Below are 19,731 nucleotides of genomic sequence, written 5' to 3'. Positions count from 1 at the left end.
ATGGACATCTTAACTATGTTAATTCTTCCAATCCAAGAGCACGGAATATCTTTCCGTTTCTTTGTGTCTTCTTCAATTTCTTTCAGAAATGTTTTATAGTTTTTGGTGTACAGATCTTTTACCTCTTTGGCTAAGTTTATTCCTAGGTATTTTATTCTTTTTGTTGCAATTGTAAATGGGATTGTATTCTTAATTTCTCTTTCTGCTACTTCGTTGTTGGTGTAGAGAAATGCAACTGATTTTTGTATGTTGATTTTGTATCCTGCAACTTTACCATATTCGTTTATTACTTCCAAAAGTTTTCTGGTGGATTCTTTAGGGTTTTCTATATATAAAATCATGTCATCTGCAAATAGTGACAGTTTCACTTCTTCCTTTCCAATTTGGATCCCTTTTATTTCTTTCTCTTGCCTGATTGCTCTGGCTAGGACTTCCAGTACTATGTTAAATAGGAGTGGTGACAGTGGGCATCCTTGTCTGGTTCCTGTTCTTAGAGGGATAGCTTTCAGTTTTTCACCATTGAGGATGATATTAGCTGTGGGTTTGTCATATATGGTCTTTATTATGTTGAGGTACTTTCCTTCTATACCCATTTTATTCAGAGTTTTTATCATAAATGGATGCTGTATCTTGTCAAATGCTTTCTCTGCATCTATTGAGATGATCATGTGATTTTTATTCTTCATTTTATTAATGTGGTGTATTACGTTGATTGATTTGTGAATGTTAAACCATCCCTGCATACCTACCAGACTATTTAGACTGAGATGCAGCATACCAGGCTGGTTCTGTGTGGCTGGCTTCCCAGTTCAGACTGCATTCTAAGTCGCCTGTCTGTCCCAGACTATGAGCTCTATAATGGCCAACTATGCCTGCCTTGCTCACTGTTGTCTCCCTAGGAACTAACACCAGGCCTGCACACAGAACACTCACATATTTCAATAAAATGAATGAGTCTTACCATACATTTTCTTTTATAATTATTTATTCAAAAGCAGGTAACAGTGTAACAGAATTCGGTAACATTGTAGTAAAGAAATACATTCGCTAGTACTCAAATCTACATAAAATATATAATTTCATTAAGGTTCAGTTAAAATACTTGAAATGATACATATCTCTATATTTCAAGCTAATATACTAGCTTTCTACTTTTTAAAAAAAGACTAGCCTACTTTAATCTTTAAAAAGACCAAAGTTTTTCTTCTTTGATTTGCTTTAGACTACATCTAAATTTTTAGCATGTCTAAGTGCATTTATTTTAAGTATATACTATAATGATAATGGATTTTTGTACCCACTGATTAGGGAGCTACTTTGGGGTGGTATGATCAGCACACAGAATGGTGGGAGGGCCATTATCTCCCTTAATCTGGACACAACTGTTCAAATGGTCTATAATTTATCATCAGCTTTTCTAGCAACTTTTCTACTTGGATTCCACTGACTTTGTGAGCAACTGACTGGTGAAGCCTTGATTCTTTCCACTTGAAAGCTTTTCAAGTTAGAGATTGTCCATATTAAACCTTTACCTTCAATTTACTCTATTCTGGCTTTGGACAAGTTACATTATTTCTCCCAACTCCACTTTCTCCAGCTGTTAACTGGGATATCACTAATCTTGCAAGACATCCTACATATAATGTATGTCAGGTACTCAGCATATAACAAATATTCTTTGATTAATATTTTAAAAAACTAAACACTCCTTATTTGTTCTTGGTAAATTTCTATTCCTTTCCAGACAATATTCCAGCTTGTCAAAAAATCTTTTAGAATCTTAATTCTTTCACCTGTGAATTAACTATTCTCCTAGGTTTACCTGCAAATTTGGTAAATTTTTCAAAGCCATTAATAAGAATATTTGCATAGGACAGGTGCCTTTATGGCATACCATTTAAGGCTGAAGGGTAGATTAATGATGTTATTCAGAGCTCTTTGGATACATCAACTAGCAAGAATTAGCTACAAATTCACTTACTTATACTATCATCTAGCTGATGATAATTTCTTATTCATCCATGAAGATTTCAAGGCTTTCTTAAAGACATTCAAGGTTTATTATATCCTCTTGATTCACTTCAATAATAAAACTACTAATATATACTAAATAGCTAAATACTAAGTAAGAAAAAGATACACCAAGATACATTTGTAATTAGAAATGCAAAATCATTTTAAGAATATTTCTACAGAAACCAAAGCAAGAAATTCATAGTACAAAAAGTTCTGAAGATTGTTTCTGGACTGAGGGGACAGAGGGGGGATCAGATATGAGTGTGTGCTTGCCACTGGCAACAGAAAGAAATGCCAACCCTTTCACAAGAAAAAACTATTTACATAACCATGTAAGGTAGAAATAAGAGGAAAGTTCAACCACCCATTTCTTAATTTCTGCAGCTACAGTGAACATTTTACTAAGGATGGAAGAGGGATTATATTCATCAATATGCGAGTCAGTAATTTTACTTGTTTACCTAATAAGATGACAGTATGGGGACAGAAAAGTGTTCCACTTCTAGCTACATATCAAACTCGATACCTAAACCCTTCCCTTCCAACAAAACAGAGAAATACTTTATCATCTGATGAAACCTTGGACTTGCAAAAGGGCGTGGGTAGGAATTAAATGCACCTCCTCTCATGCCCACCATAAGCTGGGACACATGGAGGATCACACCCTCAGTGAAAAGGGAGTCAGTAAAACATTCTGCCTACTAGCAGAATGGGAGACGATGAGGAAGAGGGTCTGTCTTGGCCTGGGAGTCTTCTCTGAGTAATTTATACTACTCTTGAGGCCTGGAAACCATGAAGCCAAGAAATTAAAATAAGAGTGGTTCTCTCTCAGTAATAGCCCTGGGAATATGACATAGGCAGACACAAAACTTTTCTAGAAGGAATTATTCTTAACCCAGGTCACTCAAGATTCCCACAGAGTACATGGATAAACGGTCTACCAAATACATGAATCAACAGATACAAACAACAGGAACTTGATTTAACAGAGCTATTAGAAATGTTATCCTACTGTAGAATGGGGATGTTTAAAATGATTAGTGACATAAAAGGAAAAGTTAAAAAAAAACACAAAAACTAGACATCCTGAAACGAATAGGCAGATCTGGAGAATGATACATAGCTAGAAATGAAAAACAATTTTTGAAAGAAGAAACCCAATGAATAGTTTAAAAAGGAGATTATATACAGCTGACAAGAGAAAACTAGAAGACAGATATGAAGGCACCACAGAAAGATAAAGCAATGGAAAATACAGAAGGGCTTAAAAGATGAAGAGAACAGAATGAGAAGGTCCAATATACACTTTTAAAAAACAGTAACTATTCTAACTGTGTCTTGCAAATTTGTTCTCTATAACATAACAACTTCATTATTCAGTAACACTGGGTGATCTTGCTACTGAAAAATATGAACATATTTCTTAAATACTAATTTGTTTTCAACATTGCTTCTTATTTTTAATGTAGCTTTACCATGGTACATAGATAGCTAGTATATTTATTTGTTCTAGTTCATACTAAAGGAAAAATTGTCAGTGATGTTCTTGCATTCCTGCTGCTTCCGTTTGCAGCTAAAGCATAAATCAATGATTCTACTGAAAATGATACAAGTATGTACTTGAAAAGAAAAAATAAACATTTAGCCTAGAAGTAGAGCATGAATGACAATTATTTTTCAAGTGTGAGAGAAGAGATGTTCCTTGAGACTATCAGAGCATCTTTAGGTGACTGAAGCAAGTATTAAACATTTTTTAAAAACACAGTAAGTAGTTCACTTAGTTAAATATTAGTACCTATTCAAAGTATGTGAGTAGGTTAAAAATAAAAGGCCAAAACATAATTTCTAAAGGTTGAACTAAAGGGTAATTCACATGCTGAGTATCACACCCAAGCTTTCCATCCTGGGAAAAGTCGGCTGAGATTTTTGGGGTCCATGGCCTGTTGTATGAGCAGATTCACCTGTCCACCCACACTGAGGACAGTTCCTTCCTCCACTCCTTTCAGTTTCTCTTGCAGTCTCATCAAGACACGTTCAGCTACTTTGTTGAAACTCTGGTCAGTATCACTAATGACAAAAACACAAAGGTTTTAATGATGTGGAACAGTTTAAACGGACTGAGGAATAAGAAAATCTGAACAACTGACAATAAGTCCTTCCTAAAATACTGCTCACCTGAGATTTCGTTTGCATTCTTGGTCATCTGCATTTGGAGTGGAGTGGAGCTCAGTTTCATCTTCTGGCCTCTGCTGTAAATACAAAGCTTTCAAAGGATTCATGGTCCAGTCAAAGAGAGGATCATACAGGAGGACCTAGATAGAGAGAACATATGTATTCAAAGAACCACGTGCACTCTGATGAGGTATTTAGAAACAGCAGAACCAGTATTGTAAAAATAACAGCGGCCAGTCACATGGTAGTTCACTGTGGGGAGGCACAAACCTCCCACATGCTTCATGTTTTTCATGGAGAAAACTCTACTAGCATAATGCTCTGGGCTTCTTATCACATTCTGAATTCATTCTTTCTCCATGGTTGGGGGTGGGGACATCCCTTGACCCATGTTTCCTGACTGGGTGAAACTAATCTAAAAAGGAGATAAGCACTAGTCACTTTCTTTCCTTCTCTCTCTCCTCTTGACCAGTATGGTCCTTGGTAAGGGCATTTGCTTTGCAGGCCCCAATTCTCCCTCAGGTAGGCTGTACCAAGGGAGAGATTAGGTTGTGGGAGTTGGACAGCACTAGCAAGCCTATCTGGCCCTCACTCCAGGCCACGTTCTCCAACAGTTTTATCAGTAATACACCTGACAATCTGATCTCTGTCTTAATTTGTAAGGCTCTTTCTTTCTTTTCCTCTCAATTAGATCCAAATCTGGCTAGAGAAAAAAAGGGTATAATTTATTGAAAGCTCTTTAACACCCAAGGTCTAGTGCTGTGGTTGGCATCTTGAGAAGAATACATGGAGAATTCAAATACAAAATAACTGGCATGGCCAAAGCAGGTGGCTTTAGGTCTTAAATTTAGTAAGTGAGGTCATGAGGGATTTTTGACCTTAGCAATTCAGAACAAGGGCTAACTGCCCCTGGTGTTTATAAGCACAGACTTTTTTTAAATAGGCCTTAGCAAATGCTTAACATTAAAGGTCTTAATACTAAGTGAAGACTCAATTGTGGGACGGTGATTCTGCAGGATATTCCAGCATTACAAAGTTGGAACACTTCTTTGCTGTTGCCTTAATTGTGTTTCTCAGTAGATCTGCCAGCTGGGACGATACAATTCCTTTAGCATTACATATTTAATTCCAGGACATGTACTAGATCAGCAGTAAAAAAATCTGGTCATCTGTTTGTGCTATTTTGAGCATTTTCCAGGGCCGTTAAAAACTGTGGAGGGACTGACTTTGAATATATGTAGTTTTTCCTAAGTTCAAGGGTTCCTGTGTGACTTCAAGTTGGGCACTGACGTGGTTTTAGATTTCAGAGATCCAAACCAGTTTCACCCACAAAGGGATGTATATTTTATTAATCAACTAATGAAAAGGAATGAAAGGAATGGAGGCCTCTATTATAAAGAGACTTATATGGTCTTCTTGGGTTGAAGTAGAAACACAACACAATTAAATTATTTCAAACCCAAGGGCTTGTGTAAAGAATCACATTTGCAAACTTTGGAATCGAGGAATTGGAATAATTCAAAAAATATACTTTGGTTTTACTATCAGAACAGAATTGGTTGAATGAAAACAATAAAGGAATACAGACTGATTAAGCTAGAGCAGAGTTTCTCAATCTTGGCACTCTTAACATTTTTGGGCTGGATACTGCGTTGTCATGGGGGCTGTCCTGTGCACACGATGTTTAGTGGCACCCCTGGCCTCTACCCACTAGATGTCAATAGTACCCTCACTATGCCCCTCCCCCAATTATGACAACCAAAAATGTCTCCAGACATTGCCAACTGTCCCCCAGGGGACAAAACTGCCCTTTGCTAAGAACCATTGAATTAAAGGGAGATTTCATTAGTAGAATGGATACAATCGTAGAGGATAGGATGGTCTATTGTGAAGAAGAAAATGAGATCGTGAAGGCCAGGAGAGAGAAATATACTGAGAGGAAAAGGAAAATGACCCAAGTCAAAGTGCTCAAAGAGAGGGCCTCAGAAAATGAGATGTTTTTAACTATTAGATCAGAAACAGTAACTGTGGCTCAATGAAATCCAACAGAGGAAAAATAATGAATAGAAGACAGGAGACTGGAATGACATTCCAGAGGACTGGGATCCAGGACGCTATTGAGAAGCACCCTCCTAAAGCTAAGACACAAAGTCCACAGTAAGATAAGTGGGAAACTACTCTTGAAGTTTGGGACAACCACACCAAATGATTTCTGGAAATTGCTACAGATTTAAAAGGGAGGATTATGTAGATCAGTGTAAAATACACACAGCATTAGAAGGTGAGCTTATAAGTGACACAGTTATTGTAGGTGGAGATGCAAATCATTTCTCAGGCTCAAAACCCTCCAATAGCTTCCATCTCAGTCAAGTCTAAAGTCCTTCCAGTGGTGTAGGAACCCCTAGGTGATCTGGCCACTGTTACTTCGCTCACTTTTTCTCCTAACACTCTTTAAAGAATGAGGCTCATGAGCAATTTGGCATTCAACTCATAAAACTTTCCAGGCCATGAAGGAACTACCCTCTTCCAGCAAGTGTTAACTCGGGTTACAACTACTGAAGGAACCCCCACATCTACCCAGGCACAAAAAATCCTTCTGACTGAGACTGAGCCGAGTAAAATACTGGGGAATATGGTAAACTTCTTTGGATCTTAAATTGATTTGAAAAGTTTGGACTTTTTTGTTTTAAATGCAAAAAGGCAAGATAATTTGATTTTAGACTTTAGTTTCTACATTACTGACGCATCCATGTTATCATTTACTCTTACTGCAGAAGTAATGGCAAACTGTAATAAATGACAACATGGATGAACAGCATTTGAAATGGGAAAAACAAACAGGAATGCATTTTCAGCCTTGGGAACAGCACAGCCTTGGATTTAATTTTATCAACATACTATTGGGACCCATTTCAGCACATTCTTTGTGGCAAAAATCTGTACTGCCACCAGCAGCCCAAAGAAGATCTATAAAGAGGCCTTTGGTTCATATAAAGGCAGACACAGGAGCACCCTGACGATTAATTTCACCCTCCACCCTGAAGGGATATAGCCTCACCCCTGTTGATCATAGGCCTAATGGTTAATGCCACTGAATAAAGACAGTGATTCTCAACCCTGGCTGCACAGCAGGAGAGCTTTTAAAAAATACAAGTGTTCCTGCCCATCCACAGAAGTCTGGGTGGAATTTGGTCAGCACTTTTAAAACCAGTACAGGTGGTACTGAAGTGCAGCCAGGCCCAGCATCAACATGTTCAAGAACAAAAAAGCTGGAGAACGTAAGGGAGGGCATGTCTGTATTTGACTTCCCACATTTCCCTGTGGGGGACACACCCTGATCTCTTGCCCCACATAACGCTTTCCCAGGGTGGTAAATGACTGCCTTAGGTACACAACTCTCTTCTGATGTCAGAGAACGTCATAAGCACCGGAAATTTGCTTGACTTCCTTCCCTTTCTGCCCTGATCAGTATGAGACAGTGATCCTGACTGTGTATGCTCTGCAGGCCCAAACCCCCACTCCTGGGTTGTCCTGAGGTTAAGACAGCAGAGAGGCACCGCGGGAGCACCAGCAGCAAGCCAGTTTGAACCTCACTCCTTGCCACGTTCCTCCACTGACAGTGCTGACACTTTGATGTCCATCTGTCTGACTAAAAAACGTTCTGAACCTGGGCAGGGGAAAAGATATAATTTACTGATTTCTCTTAAAACTCCAACTGAAACCATTCTGAAAATAATTAATACCATATGAGATATCTAAGATGTCAAAGTGCTGATTTATGTATTAAGGACTAGAGATTACTTAGTAATGCTGCACCATTCCAAGAAACCTGAGGGGACTGGAGGCATTTCTACACCACCATTTACTGATGTGTGTGAGCTCCTCCCTTCTGCTGCCCAGCATCACCCCACCATATTAAAATGCAGCACTGATCCTCAAATCAGTGACTTGCTAACAAGATACACAGTCTATCAGGTAAAGAAATAAACATTTCCTTATATATTTTACCTCTACAATGGTTAACAGGGTTTCCTGCGAGTTTCTCATAACTTCCATGGTTTTCTCACAGCATCTACAAACATGTTATAAATATGGACTTTGTTACACATCAGTGTTTTAACATCTTTATCTACAACTGTCCCCCCTTAGCTGTGGTTTTGCTTTCCATAGTTTCAGTTCCCCACAGTCAACTGCGGTCCAAAAATATTAAATGGAAAATTCCAGAAATAAACAATTTGTAAGTTTTACATTGTACTCCGTTCTGAGTAGCCTGATGAAATCTCGCACTGTCCTGCTCCATCCTGCCTGGGACGTGAATCATCCCTTTGTCGAGTGTATCCACATTGTATACCTTACCCGCCTGTTAGTCACTTAGTAGCCATGTTGGTTATCAGAACGACTGTCCCAGTATCACACTGCTTGTGTTCAAGAAACCCTAATTTTACTTACTAATAGCCCCAAAGTGCCATTAATCTCGTACTGTGCCTAATTTATAAATTAAACTTTATCAAAGGTACGTATTTATAGGAAAAAACATAGTATATACAGGGTTCAGCACTATCTGCAGTTTCAGGCATCCACTGGGGGTCTTGGAATGTATCCCCCGTGGATAAGGGGGCACTACTGTATGTGTATTCATGTGTAGTATGCTGAGACTATTCTTTTTTTTGGTGAGGGAGATCAGCCCCGAGCTAACATCCATGCTGATCCTCCTCTTTTTGCTGAGGAAGACTGGCTCTGAGCTAACATCCATTGCCAATCCTCCTCCTTTTTTTTTCTTCCCCAAAGCCCCCCAGTAGATAGTTGCATGTCATAGTTGCACATCCTTCTAGTTGCTGTATGTGGGATGTGGCCTCAGCATGGCTGGAGAAGCAGTGCATCGGTGCACGCCCGGGATCCGAACCCGGGCCGCCAATAGTGGAGCACGTGCACTTAACCGCTAAGCCACTGGGCTGGCCCGAGACTATTCTTGTTAATTCCCAAATTAATATCTCAAAGAGCACAGTACTTGGCAGAGTGGGTTTTCAATAGATGTTTCTGAAATGAATACAGATATATATGTGAATAAAAGCTTAGCATTTATAAGAATAACACACTACTACCATGAAATACTTCTTTCAGTTGTTTTTTGTGGTAATTATTAGTTTACTTTGACTAGAATCTGCCCCATTAAAAATTAAGTACATAGACTTGTGCTGGAAAAACTACAGGGAATGGCAAAGTTCTTTTAGCAGGCACCAGTCCTAGATCATAAGCTCCTTTAGGATAGTTTACAGGTATATGCCCAACAATGAGTGCCCATTAGGAGTTCTGATCAGTAAACAAAGAGTTAGCTAGGGCAGAGGCATTACAGGTAAAGGCGGGCTGCTTCCAGAGGAGGTTAGGAGGGACAGCATGTATATTATATGGGGTGAGGTCCCATGTGGTCCGCAGGTAGGGGAAACTATTACTGTTTTTACTGAAGGTCTTTTCCTTAGTACTGGTAAAGCACTGGGATGTATTCTAGCAATGAATTCTATGATCTATAGAAATCACTAACCTAAATAATTTTGACACCAAAAATCATCTGCTCTATCTCACCTTATATCACTTACCTTCTGAAGACACCTTCAACACCAGTAATGCCCATCCCATCCACAATATCTCTGGTGAGTCTAAAAGGAACTGTTTCAGGAGTAGGAAGGATTTTACCCTGTTCAAAAGCAACTCCTAAATTAAAAAATACAGCGAGGTTAGGAGGTTCCACAGCTAATTACTTTCCTCCCAAGTGGCATGTGAATGTTGCAGAGGCACCAAGTAATGTGTCACCCAGGTTCTATCAGCACTAGAACACACAGTAGTTGATTCTGTTTCTGCTCTGCCTGCCTTCCTCACCTCCACCATTGTCTAGGAGATCTACCTCAAATTAAAAAAACAACTATTTCTTGATGTAATTACAGAAATCTAGATTAAAGGGTGATTTTTTAAAATGAAATAGTTGTGGGTAGAATTTAAAATGCAGAATGTATATATATCAGTTTATATTTATTTATTTAAATATACATATATATTATAGTTATATATATTTAAAAATTTTTTATTAAATGACACTTTTTGAGATAATTATAGATTCACACACAGTTGTGAGATGTAACACACAGAGCTCTTCCATATACCTTTTATCTATCTTCCCCCAATGGCACCATCTTGCAAAACTATAGAACAGTATCACAACCAGAATACTGACATTGATACAGTCAAGATACAGAGTATTTCCATCACAAGGATCCCTCATGCTGCCCTTTTATAGCCACACCCATTTCTCTCTCATGGCCTAGCCTCGCCCTCCATTCTTCCACAATCACTATCTGTTCTCCACTTTTATAATTCTGTCATTTCAACTATGTTATATAAATCAAATCAAACAATATGTAACCTTTTGGGATTAGTTTTTTTCACTCAACATAATTCTCTGGAGAACTGTCCAAATTGTGTCTCCATAATTGGACAATTGTCCAAATGTGTGTATATCAATACTTTGTTCCTTTTTATTGTTGAGTAGTATTCCATGGTATGGATGTATCACTTTGTTTAAGCATTTGCCCATTTAAAGGACATCTGGATTGTTTCCAGTTTTTGGCTATTACGAATAAAGCTGTTATAAACATTTGTGGTACAGGTAAACATCTTTTTGTGCGCCTGTTATCTGTATATTTTCTTTGGTGAAATGTCTGTTCATGCCTTTTGCTCATTTAATAACTGGATTGTTTTTTTATTCACTGTTGAGTTTTGAGAGTTCTTATGAACTGTGCTTTTGGTGTCAAGTCTAATAACTCTTTGTCTAGCCCTAGTTCCTAAAGATTTTCTCTGTTGTTCAGATTTGGTAATTTTTAGCGTTCTGTCTTCAAGTATCACTGATTCTTTCTTCTGTCCCCTCATTCTGCCACTGAGCCTACTGACTCAGTTTTTAAATTTTAATTACTATATTTTTCTGTTGTAAAGTTTTCACATGGTTCTCTTTTATATCTTCTATTTATATGCTAAGATTATTTCTGTGCTAAGACTTACTATATTTTTACTTACTATATGTTTCATTCAAACATATATGTTTCAAGCATATCTGTAATTGCTCCTTGAAGCATTTTTATGATGGCTGCTTTAAAATCTTTGTCAGATAATTCTAACATCTTTGTCATCTCAGTGTTGACATCTATTGATTGTTCTATTTCGTTCAAATTTTCCTGGTTGACAAATGATTTTCATTTGAAATCTGGACCTTTTGGATTTTATGTTATGAGACTCTGGATCTTATTTAAACTTCTATTTGTTTTTTGTTTTTTTTTAACTTTTTTTTTTTTTGTGAGGATGATCAGCCCTGAGCTAACATCTGTTGCCAATCCTCCTCTTTTTGCTGAGGAAGACTGACTCTGGGCTAACATCCATGCCCATCTTCCTCCACTTTATATGGGACGCTGCCACAGCATGGCTTGACAAGCAGTGCCTCGGTGCGTGCCCGGGATCCGAACCTGTGAACCCTGGGCCGCAGAAGCGAAACACGTGCACTTAACCACTACGCCACCAGACCGGCCCCTAAACTTCTATTTTTGCTGGCTTTGGGAGTCGCCACTTTGTTACTGCTAAGTGGCAGTAGAAGACCAGGTTCCCCACTTGGCACGTCTTCCTTCATGAAAATTTTTTCTCCCTTGGCTTCCAAGGTATCCCTGCCTCCTAGTTCCATGACTTGTTAGTTATTCCTCAATGTTTTTTCTGACTCAGCCTTTTCAGCGCTGGCATTCCTTACGATTCCATCCTTAGTCCTCTTTATCAAGGATTATGTATAAGATCAGAACCTCCTCCAATCCAATGACTTCAACTGAAATTTATTTGCTGAAAGTTCTATATCTCTGTCATTTTGCTCAATCTCTTTGCTTTCCTATATATTAAACTGCCTACTCCACCTGGAAATCCCATTAATACCTCAAAACAATGTGCAAAACTAAACTCATTGCTTTTTTTATTCTTTACACAACCGGCTGAGTTCCTTAGTAGCTAGAAATTTCAGTTATCCTGGAGTCCCCTCTCCCACTGTTTCCATATCGAATATCACTGGTACAGGTTCCAAAAAAATGTCCCCTGCCCTGAATCCAATCTCCTGGTCTCCACAACTATAGTCCAAATCTTCATCCTCTCTTGTCTAAACTATTATAATATCCCCTAACTTGTCTTCCTGCTGTGAATACTGCTCCCCAAATCATCTTTCCAATAATCAAATATGATCACGTCCTACTTAAATATATCTTCATTTACTTCCCATTATTTAATAGATTAAAGTTGAAACTTCTTAGCCTGGCTTTTTATAGTCTAGTACCAATCTATCTCTCAAGCTACTCAACTACGTGCAAACTTCACTCCAGCCACATTTACTGTCTCACCATTCCTACAATATGCTACATCTTCATCATTCCTCCTTTCATATCTGCTCTATCTTCTGTCTAGATTATCCTTCCTTTCTTTCTTTAAGACTTGGCTTAAATGTCACCTCTTCTAGTAAGTCTCATTCATTATCCCAGGCAGAGTTAGCTATTCCCTCCAGCATCACTGTGTTTATGCTTTTTTTAAAACAATATTTATTGCTTTGATGTCTCTATCTCCCTCATACTTATAATATCCTGGTAGGCAAACAACATTTGTTGATAACCAAATATTTATTAAATAGAAGGAAGATACATATCTTTTATTACTTACCTAAATCTATATGTACAAGTTCTGCTGACTGCTCGTTTATCAAGATGTTCTGCACATGTCTATCACCAAGTCCAAGTATGTAACCAACTGAGGAAAAAAAAACCTGAAATCACTGATATCATCTATTTCTATAACACCGTTAGCCATAATTTCAACTAATACCACTGATTCTATATAATTTTTACATAGCTTAGGCTTTTTAGCCTACTTGAAGGAAATTATGTACATAACTGGCCATTTTGAGTTTAAGTCAAATCTTGCCAGCTACTTTCATTTATATTGCATTTTTTTTTTTTTTAAAGATTTTATTTATTTATTTTTTCCCCCCAAAGCCCCAGTAGATAGTTGTATGTCATAGCTGCACATCCTTCTAGTCGCTGTATGTGGGATTCGGCCTCAGGATGGACGGAGAAGTGGTGCCTCGGTGCGCGCCCGGGATCCGAACCCGGGCCACTAGCATCGGAGCGCGTGCACTTAACCACCAAGCCACGGGGCCGGCCCATTTATATTGCATTTTACAAGTCCTAGATGATTTGCTAAAAAAGTTTCCCCTTTACTAATAAGCACACATTTAAAAAGGTTAGTATTTCAAAAATTAGTGTGGTTAAAGTTGAGACCCATAATTTACCAGGGCCAAGGCAGTGCATTATATGCACTCAAATATTTACCGAATATATTTTTAAATTGAGAAGCCTATGGGAAAATTCTTCACTCTTCAGTGAAATTTTCTTTAGCTTGATGAATTATATTTAACACAACTTAATCATTAATTCATTTCATCAGGTATATGCAGGAAAAACTGCATTTCTATTTTTAAGACAGATGATGACATGCCTTAAAACGCTTTTAACCTACAGAAAAAACAGTGGATAGGGAATCAAGATGCCTGGGTGCCTGGCTAGCTCTGCCATTAACTGGGCCTATTTGCTTGTTTTAAACTAAATCAGATTGAGATTGAATCTAGATTATTGAATCAGATTATTGATTTCAATATAGAAAAGAAGAGGGTTTCATAATTACCTAGAATATTTTCAAAATATACATGCCCTGCCTCCCTGGAGTATGGTACCTAAGTGATGGAAGGAATGGTGTTTAGTTAAAAACCAATAAATTAAAAGATCTCTGATATTCCTGTTAGTTCTCATACCCTAGGATTTTGTTAATTGCCGTATCTAGCTATTCCAATCTCTTAGAAATTAAAAAAAAAAACTCAAAATATATGTTGTACACTGAATATTTAAATATATATCATGATTTCTATTCCAAAACCAAAATTCTATTAAACACAATCAATTATTGGGTGATAATATTATGGTACAGAGGTTCTGTGCAAGGAACAATAATTAAAGGAAATAAATAAAATGGAGTTATCACTGGTTTTATTATTTTCTAAAGAAAATCTCAGAAAATAATAAATTGAAGGGAGAGAAAATAAGCCATATTCACCATTAAACAAAGTCTGTCCTTGGGACAGGAGAATTCTCTCCTGCAAAAGCTAAGAAGAGCTACAATTAGAAGCTAAGAAACAGGATGAACAAGAAACACAACGATCTAATGATGAAGATGATCTGGTTGACAAGCACCATCACCACCATCATCCCCCTGCAACTCAGAATGTAGGAAGTGCTGATTCTACTAAAATGTGTAAGAAGATTACCAATAGAAGAAGTAGCCACACTGCGAGTATAAGCCAATCGTTTCTCAAACCAAACAGCTGGGTCCAAGAATTTTTCCATGCAGAAGTAACGGAAAACTGGTTGAAAATTTTGGCAAACATCCATGAAGGTTTCATATTTCTCTTCAAAAGACTTCTTTTGCACTTCCTTTAAACAGATCAAATATAAAATTATTTTCTCAATATTGTGTTCAACTTATTTAAATAACGTCTACTAAGAGTTTCTGTATGGAAAATAGTATGATAGGTATAGAGGCAATAAAAAGATGAACAAGATATTATCTCTACCCACGAGAAGCTAATGGTCTGGTCAAGGAAGCAATTAATAACAAGTTATAATCTCTCTAGGGTTTTCATGTTAATCTCAGGGGAAGGAGGCACACCAACAGTGACTGTTATTTGTTTTAATTCAGTGCTAATCTGAATGATTCTGTAATCTATGTGGAAGTAAATGCAAAAATGACAAAGGTGGCTCCAGATGGTCTTAGGTGGTATGACAGCACTAGGGGCGCGATAGGGAAAAGAAGGAAAATGGAAGAATCACTGATGGATGGCAAAGCAGCTGACATGTCTCATATCAGTCCTCCAACATCTCACTACATAAAATACTTTCCTGAAGCAAAGCTTATCTACTTCGATGGGCTCAACTCTCATCTATGTGCTATGACTTCCACATCTGTACCTTTGGCCCAGATATCTTTATTAAGTTCCAGCTTCATGTGCTTCTCCAGCTGCCCACTCCACATCTTCACTTGACTCACTTCCAAATCTAAACTGATCCACCTTCTCATCTTTGGCAAACCTCAGCCACTTCCTTTATTTTTCGACAAAGTAAATAGCCTCACCATCCACCCTATCACCCCAACCAGAAAACTGGGCGCCACTGATTACTCTTTCTCCCCAACCCCACTTCTAATCAGCAACCAAATCTTGTCACTTCTGCCTCCTTAATATTTCTCAAATGTACCCCCATTCTCCATTCCCACTGTTATTAGTCTTAGTTCAGACCTCATCTCATGCCTCTAGTTGGCTTTCCCAAAAATATAACCTACAGTGCTGTCAAACTTATTTTTCTAAAATGCAAATCTGATATTACTATCCTTCTCAAGGGTTCACTATTGCCTACAGAATAAAGCACAAATTTCTTAGCATTTCATAAAGCAACCCTCAATTTTTGACTAACAACGACTGCTCCAATCTCCTCTATCTACTTCTCTTCAAAGACTAAGCCTATGCTATCTTTAACTGCCCTTTCATGCCTCCTCCTCTTTGCTTGTAGGATCGTTCTGCTTGGAAAACCAATTCATTTACAAAACTTGGCTCAAACGCCATCTCCTCTATGAAGCTTTTCTTGAATCTGATTCTCTGCACTCCTCCCTGTCCCAGGGAGAACTAACCACTTCCTCCCCTGTGCCTACCCTCTGCACCCTGAACAGCTTTCCCTCACAAGGCTTATAGCACTTCACCACACATTTTAAAAAACACATAATGAGAAAGCACAATAAAAGGAAAAATAAATGGATTTTAGAGTTGGAGAGCCAAGGTTCAAATCCCTGCTCCACCATTTATTAGCTCATTGACCTTGGGCAAGTTAAATTCTCTGAACTTCTTCTCACCTTAAAATGGGATAAGTAAGATGATGATTAGTCATAATATTTGTGAAGTCTCAGCATAGTACTAGGTGGAGAGAAGGCACTCAATAAACGCTGCTGACGGGGTGAATGTCAGACCAGATGGCCAGCATGATGTGGCAAGTGTCTTAGGGGGTCTCTATATCAGTTTCATATAAAAATTATTTCATAATCTGTTTTTTTTGTTTTAGTTAGTGTTTTTTTTAAGAATTAGCTTACCCTAAACTGGAAGCACATTAGCATACACTGAATGATATTAAATTTCTCACTGGAGACGAGTTGACATGACGTAGTTTAAAAACCTTCTCTTTTCACTCACATACACTTTCATTCTGGTGAGCTTGCTTTCTTTTACTTAGTATCATTAACAATCACCTGATAAAATTAAAACTTTTTGTATTCTATAATATTTGATAACAGTCAGCTTAACAGTCAGCTTTAATAAGCTATTAAATAATCTTGCAATAACTTAATACTTTTGAGTGTTACTCACCATCATTTTCTTTTGGCATTGAAAGGCACTGAAATCCTTTGGCCTGTATCTCTTATGAGCACCATTCTCGTTGTTAACAAGAAATTCACCAATAGGGACTGTTCCTGTGCACCACTCAAGAACACCACTTCGCTGAGAAAGGGGAACCACCTGAAGTCACAGATTAAATATCTTTTAATTATGGAGGGCATTAAAGAGCATGTGACGATCATTCAACTCTCAGAGTCAGTGTGAAGCATTTTTTCAAGTTGTATTACCATTTCTCTGTCCATAGGAGACAAAGTTCCTTGGAGGAAAGCAACTAAAAATAAACTTAAACTCATAAGATTTTCTAGCCTGCTGCTCAAACTTCTGAGAACCTGCTCATCTCTCAATCTCCATGATTCCCTGAGAGGTCAATCCTATTAATGATACTCTTCATCGTCTGTGACTGAGCCATACTTAGTTTGTTCCATTTAGCAGAGGCATGAACTGTTTTCCTTATACTTTTAATATCAAACAAATTTGAAAAATTTCACCTTGGAAATTATTGAATGTAGTCTCAATTTTAGTATATCTTAATAATTGAAAGTATACGTATTCTTGGTTTACAGTCTTGTTAGCTTCACCAAGAGGAAATGTATTCCTAAACATAAAATGAGCAATTTTACTGTGAAGATTAAGAATTATGACATATTATAAACATACATAAAGTGTAGAAAATGATATAAACAAACACCCTTTTACCCAATAAACAGCTTTATCAAATCTAAGATTTTCTCGTATTTGCTGGGAAGGAGAAAGCTCCATTTGTACGCCTCACTGATTCCATGCCTCTCCTACCATCAAGATGACTGCTAACTTTTTTATCAGGTTGACATATTTTTCAGTAAAAAAAAACATTTGGGGCTGGCCCGGTGGCACAAGCAGTTAAGTGCACGCGCTCCGCTGCAGCTTCCCAGGGTTCGCTGGTTCGGATCCCGGGAGCACACCGAAGCACCGCTTGTCAAGCCATGCTGTGGCGGCGTCCCATATAAAGTGGAGGAGGATCGGCACGGATGTTAGTCCAGGGCCAGTCTTCCTCAGCAAAAAGAGGAGGATTGGCAGATGTTAGCTCAGGGCTGATCTTCCTCACCAAAAAAAAAAAAAATTATATATTTTTATTTCAAAGGTATACATACATAAATAGTTATAAGCTTTAAATAAAGAGTATTATACTATATGTATGCTTCTGCAATTTGCTTTTTTTCCAACACTGTTTTATCTTTAGCTGTGTTAGTACATTTAACTCTAAGTTGTTTAACAACTGTTTATTGTATAATATACCACAGTTATCCAATCTGCATATTGATTAACATTTACATTGTTTCCAGATTTTCCTGAGACATTGCTGCAATGAATGAGTCTGCTGGTGAATATATTTCAGTTTCTCTAGGGTACATACCTAAGAATTGAATAGCTGGGTCATAAGGAATGTGCATCTTCAACTTAGTTAACCAGATATTGCCAAATAACTATCCAAAGTGGTTGTACCAATTTATATACCCACCAGCAGAGTTTATACCATAACCTTCCCAACACAAAGTATTGTCAGACTCTTTTAGATTTTGCCAATCTGACGGATGTGTAATGGTATCTCATTGTGGTTTTAATTTGTATTTTCCAGATTACCAGAAAGGTTGAATATAATGTGATAGGCTTCTTAGCCATTCAAATGTTTTCTTCTTGTGAATTGCCTATTTGTATTTGCTACCCTTTTTCCTACTGGTTTGTAAGAGTTCTATATATATTCTGTATATAAATCCCTTGTTGTTATTAATATTACAACAATCCTTTGTTATTAACATTATTAAATTCATTTACCCAGTTGGCTGCTTGTTGTTATTGTCTCTTTAATTCCATAAATTTTTTACTTAATCTACTCAAATATGTGAACTGTTTTATGTTTTGTGTCTTAAGGAGGCTTTTCATTAACTGATTAACTGTATTTGTAATATCTATTCTGTGTTACACACAGTGCCAGGGTGCTGAAAATATAGTGGCTAACGAGGCAGATGAAGACCGTGCCCTCAGAAAGCTTCATTCTGGTGAGGGAACAGAAACACTAAGAAACACTTAATGATGCTAGATAATAAGTACAGTAGAACAAAACACTTCTTTAAGAAAGAGACAAAGTGAGTAATGGAGACAAGGTCAGAGAAGACCTCTCTGAGGAGGTGACACAGGAGCAGAAACCTGAATGAAGTAAGGAAGTCATTCATGCAAAGATCTGAGGGAAGGGTATTCCAGGCAAAGGGAAGTAAAAAAGCCCCGAGGTGAAACAAAATCTGTGTATCTAAGCTACGGCAAAAAAAAACCAGGTGAGTAAGTGGAGAGGATTCACCCATCACAAGGAGAAAGTGAGAGACAAGGCAAGGAGAGCGGTAGATGGGGTTGGAGAAAGGACGGCAGAGTTTCATTCACTTTCACTTAGGGATAATGTGAAGTCATCTGAGGTTTGAACAGGAAAGCGAGATAGTCTGTCAGACTCTTTTGAAAAGATGGTTCTAACTGCTGTGAGTAGAACTAGCTCTGGGGGCCAAGAGCAGAAGCGAGGGGTTAGTTGGATACTCTAAGAGAGAAGTGATTGTAGTTTGGAGCAGGGTGGTAATGGCAAGAGGTGGTAAAAAACTGACTTAAAAGTAGACCAATAAGGACTTGCTGATGGAAAGGATGTGAGAATTGAGAAAGAGAGAGAGAGGGCCGGCCCCGTGGCTTGGTGGTTGAGTGAGCGCGCTCCACTGCTGGTGGCCCGGGTTCGGATCCCGGGCGCGCACCGACGCGCTGCTTCTCCGGCCATGCTGGGGCTGCGTCCCACATGCAGCAACTAGAAGGATGTGCAGCTATGACACACAACTATCTACTGGGCCTTTGGGGGGAAAAAATAAATAAAAAAAAAAAAAAAGAAAGAGAGAGAGAGGAGTTTAAAATGAACCCCAACATTGGTGGTATTTAGGAATTACTGCTAATTGTTTTAGGAGTGATGACAGTATTGTGGTTAT

The 19,731-nt window shown here is 38.0% G+C and overlaps 1 protein-coding gene across 1 annotated transcript in view; it reads right to left on the bottom strand.

The window, feature by feature from the left end:
- Positions 1-967: 967 nt before the first annotated feature.
- Positions 968-19,731, bottom strand: part of ATM (ATM serine/threonine kinase) — a 126,101-nt gene continuing 107,337 nt past the window's right edge. Inside the window, exons 58-64 of the mRNA XM_014785193.2 lie at positions 16,712-16,861; positions 14,570-14,735; positions 12,913-12,999; positions 9,783-9,897; positions 8,197-8,260; positions 4,192-4,328; positions 968-4,083 (exon numbers count right to left, since the gene is read on the bottom strand). Of these exons, the coding sequence (XP_014640679.1) occupies positions 3,900-4,083; positions 4,192-4,328; positions 8,197-8,260; positions 9,783-9,897; positions 12,913-12,999; positions 14,570-14,735; positions 16,712-16,861 (903 nt within the window). The 3' untranslated portion in view covers positions 968-3,899. The remainder of the gene's footprint in view (positions 4,084-4,191; positions 4,329-8,196; positions 8,261-9,782; positions 9,898-12,912; positions 13,000-14,569; positions 14,736-16,711; positions 16,862-19,731) is intronic.

The sequence above is a fragment of the Ceratotherium simum genome, chromosome 7 (genome assembly GCF_057802395.1).
Source record: "Ceratotherium simum simum isolate JZ-2026a chromosome 7, ASM5780239v1, whole genome shotgun sequence".
Lineage (NCBI taxonomy): Eukaryota > Metazoa > Chordata > Mammalia > Perissodactyla > Rhinocerotidae > Ceratotherium > Ceratotherium simum.
Note: the sequence above shows the minus strand (reverse complement) of the source record. Positions and strands in the feature narration are given on the sequence as shown.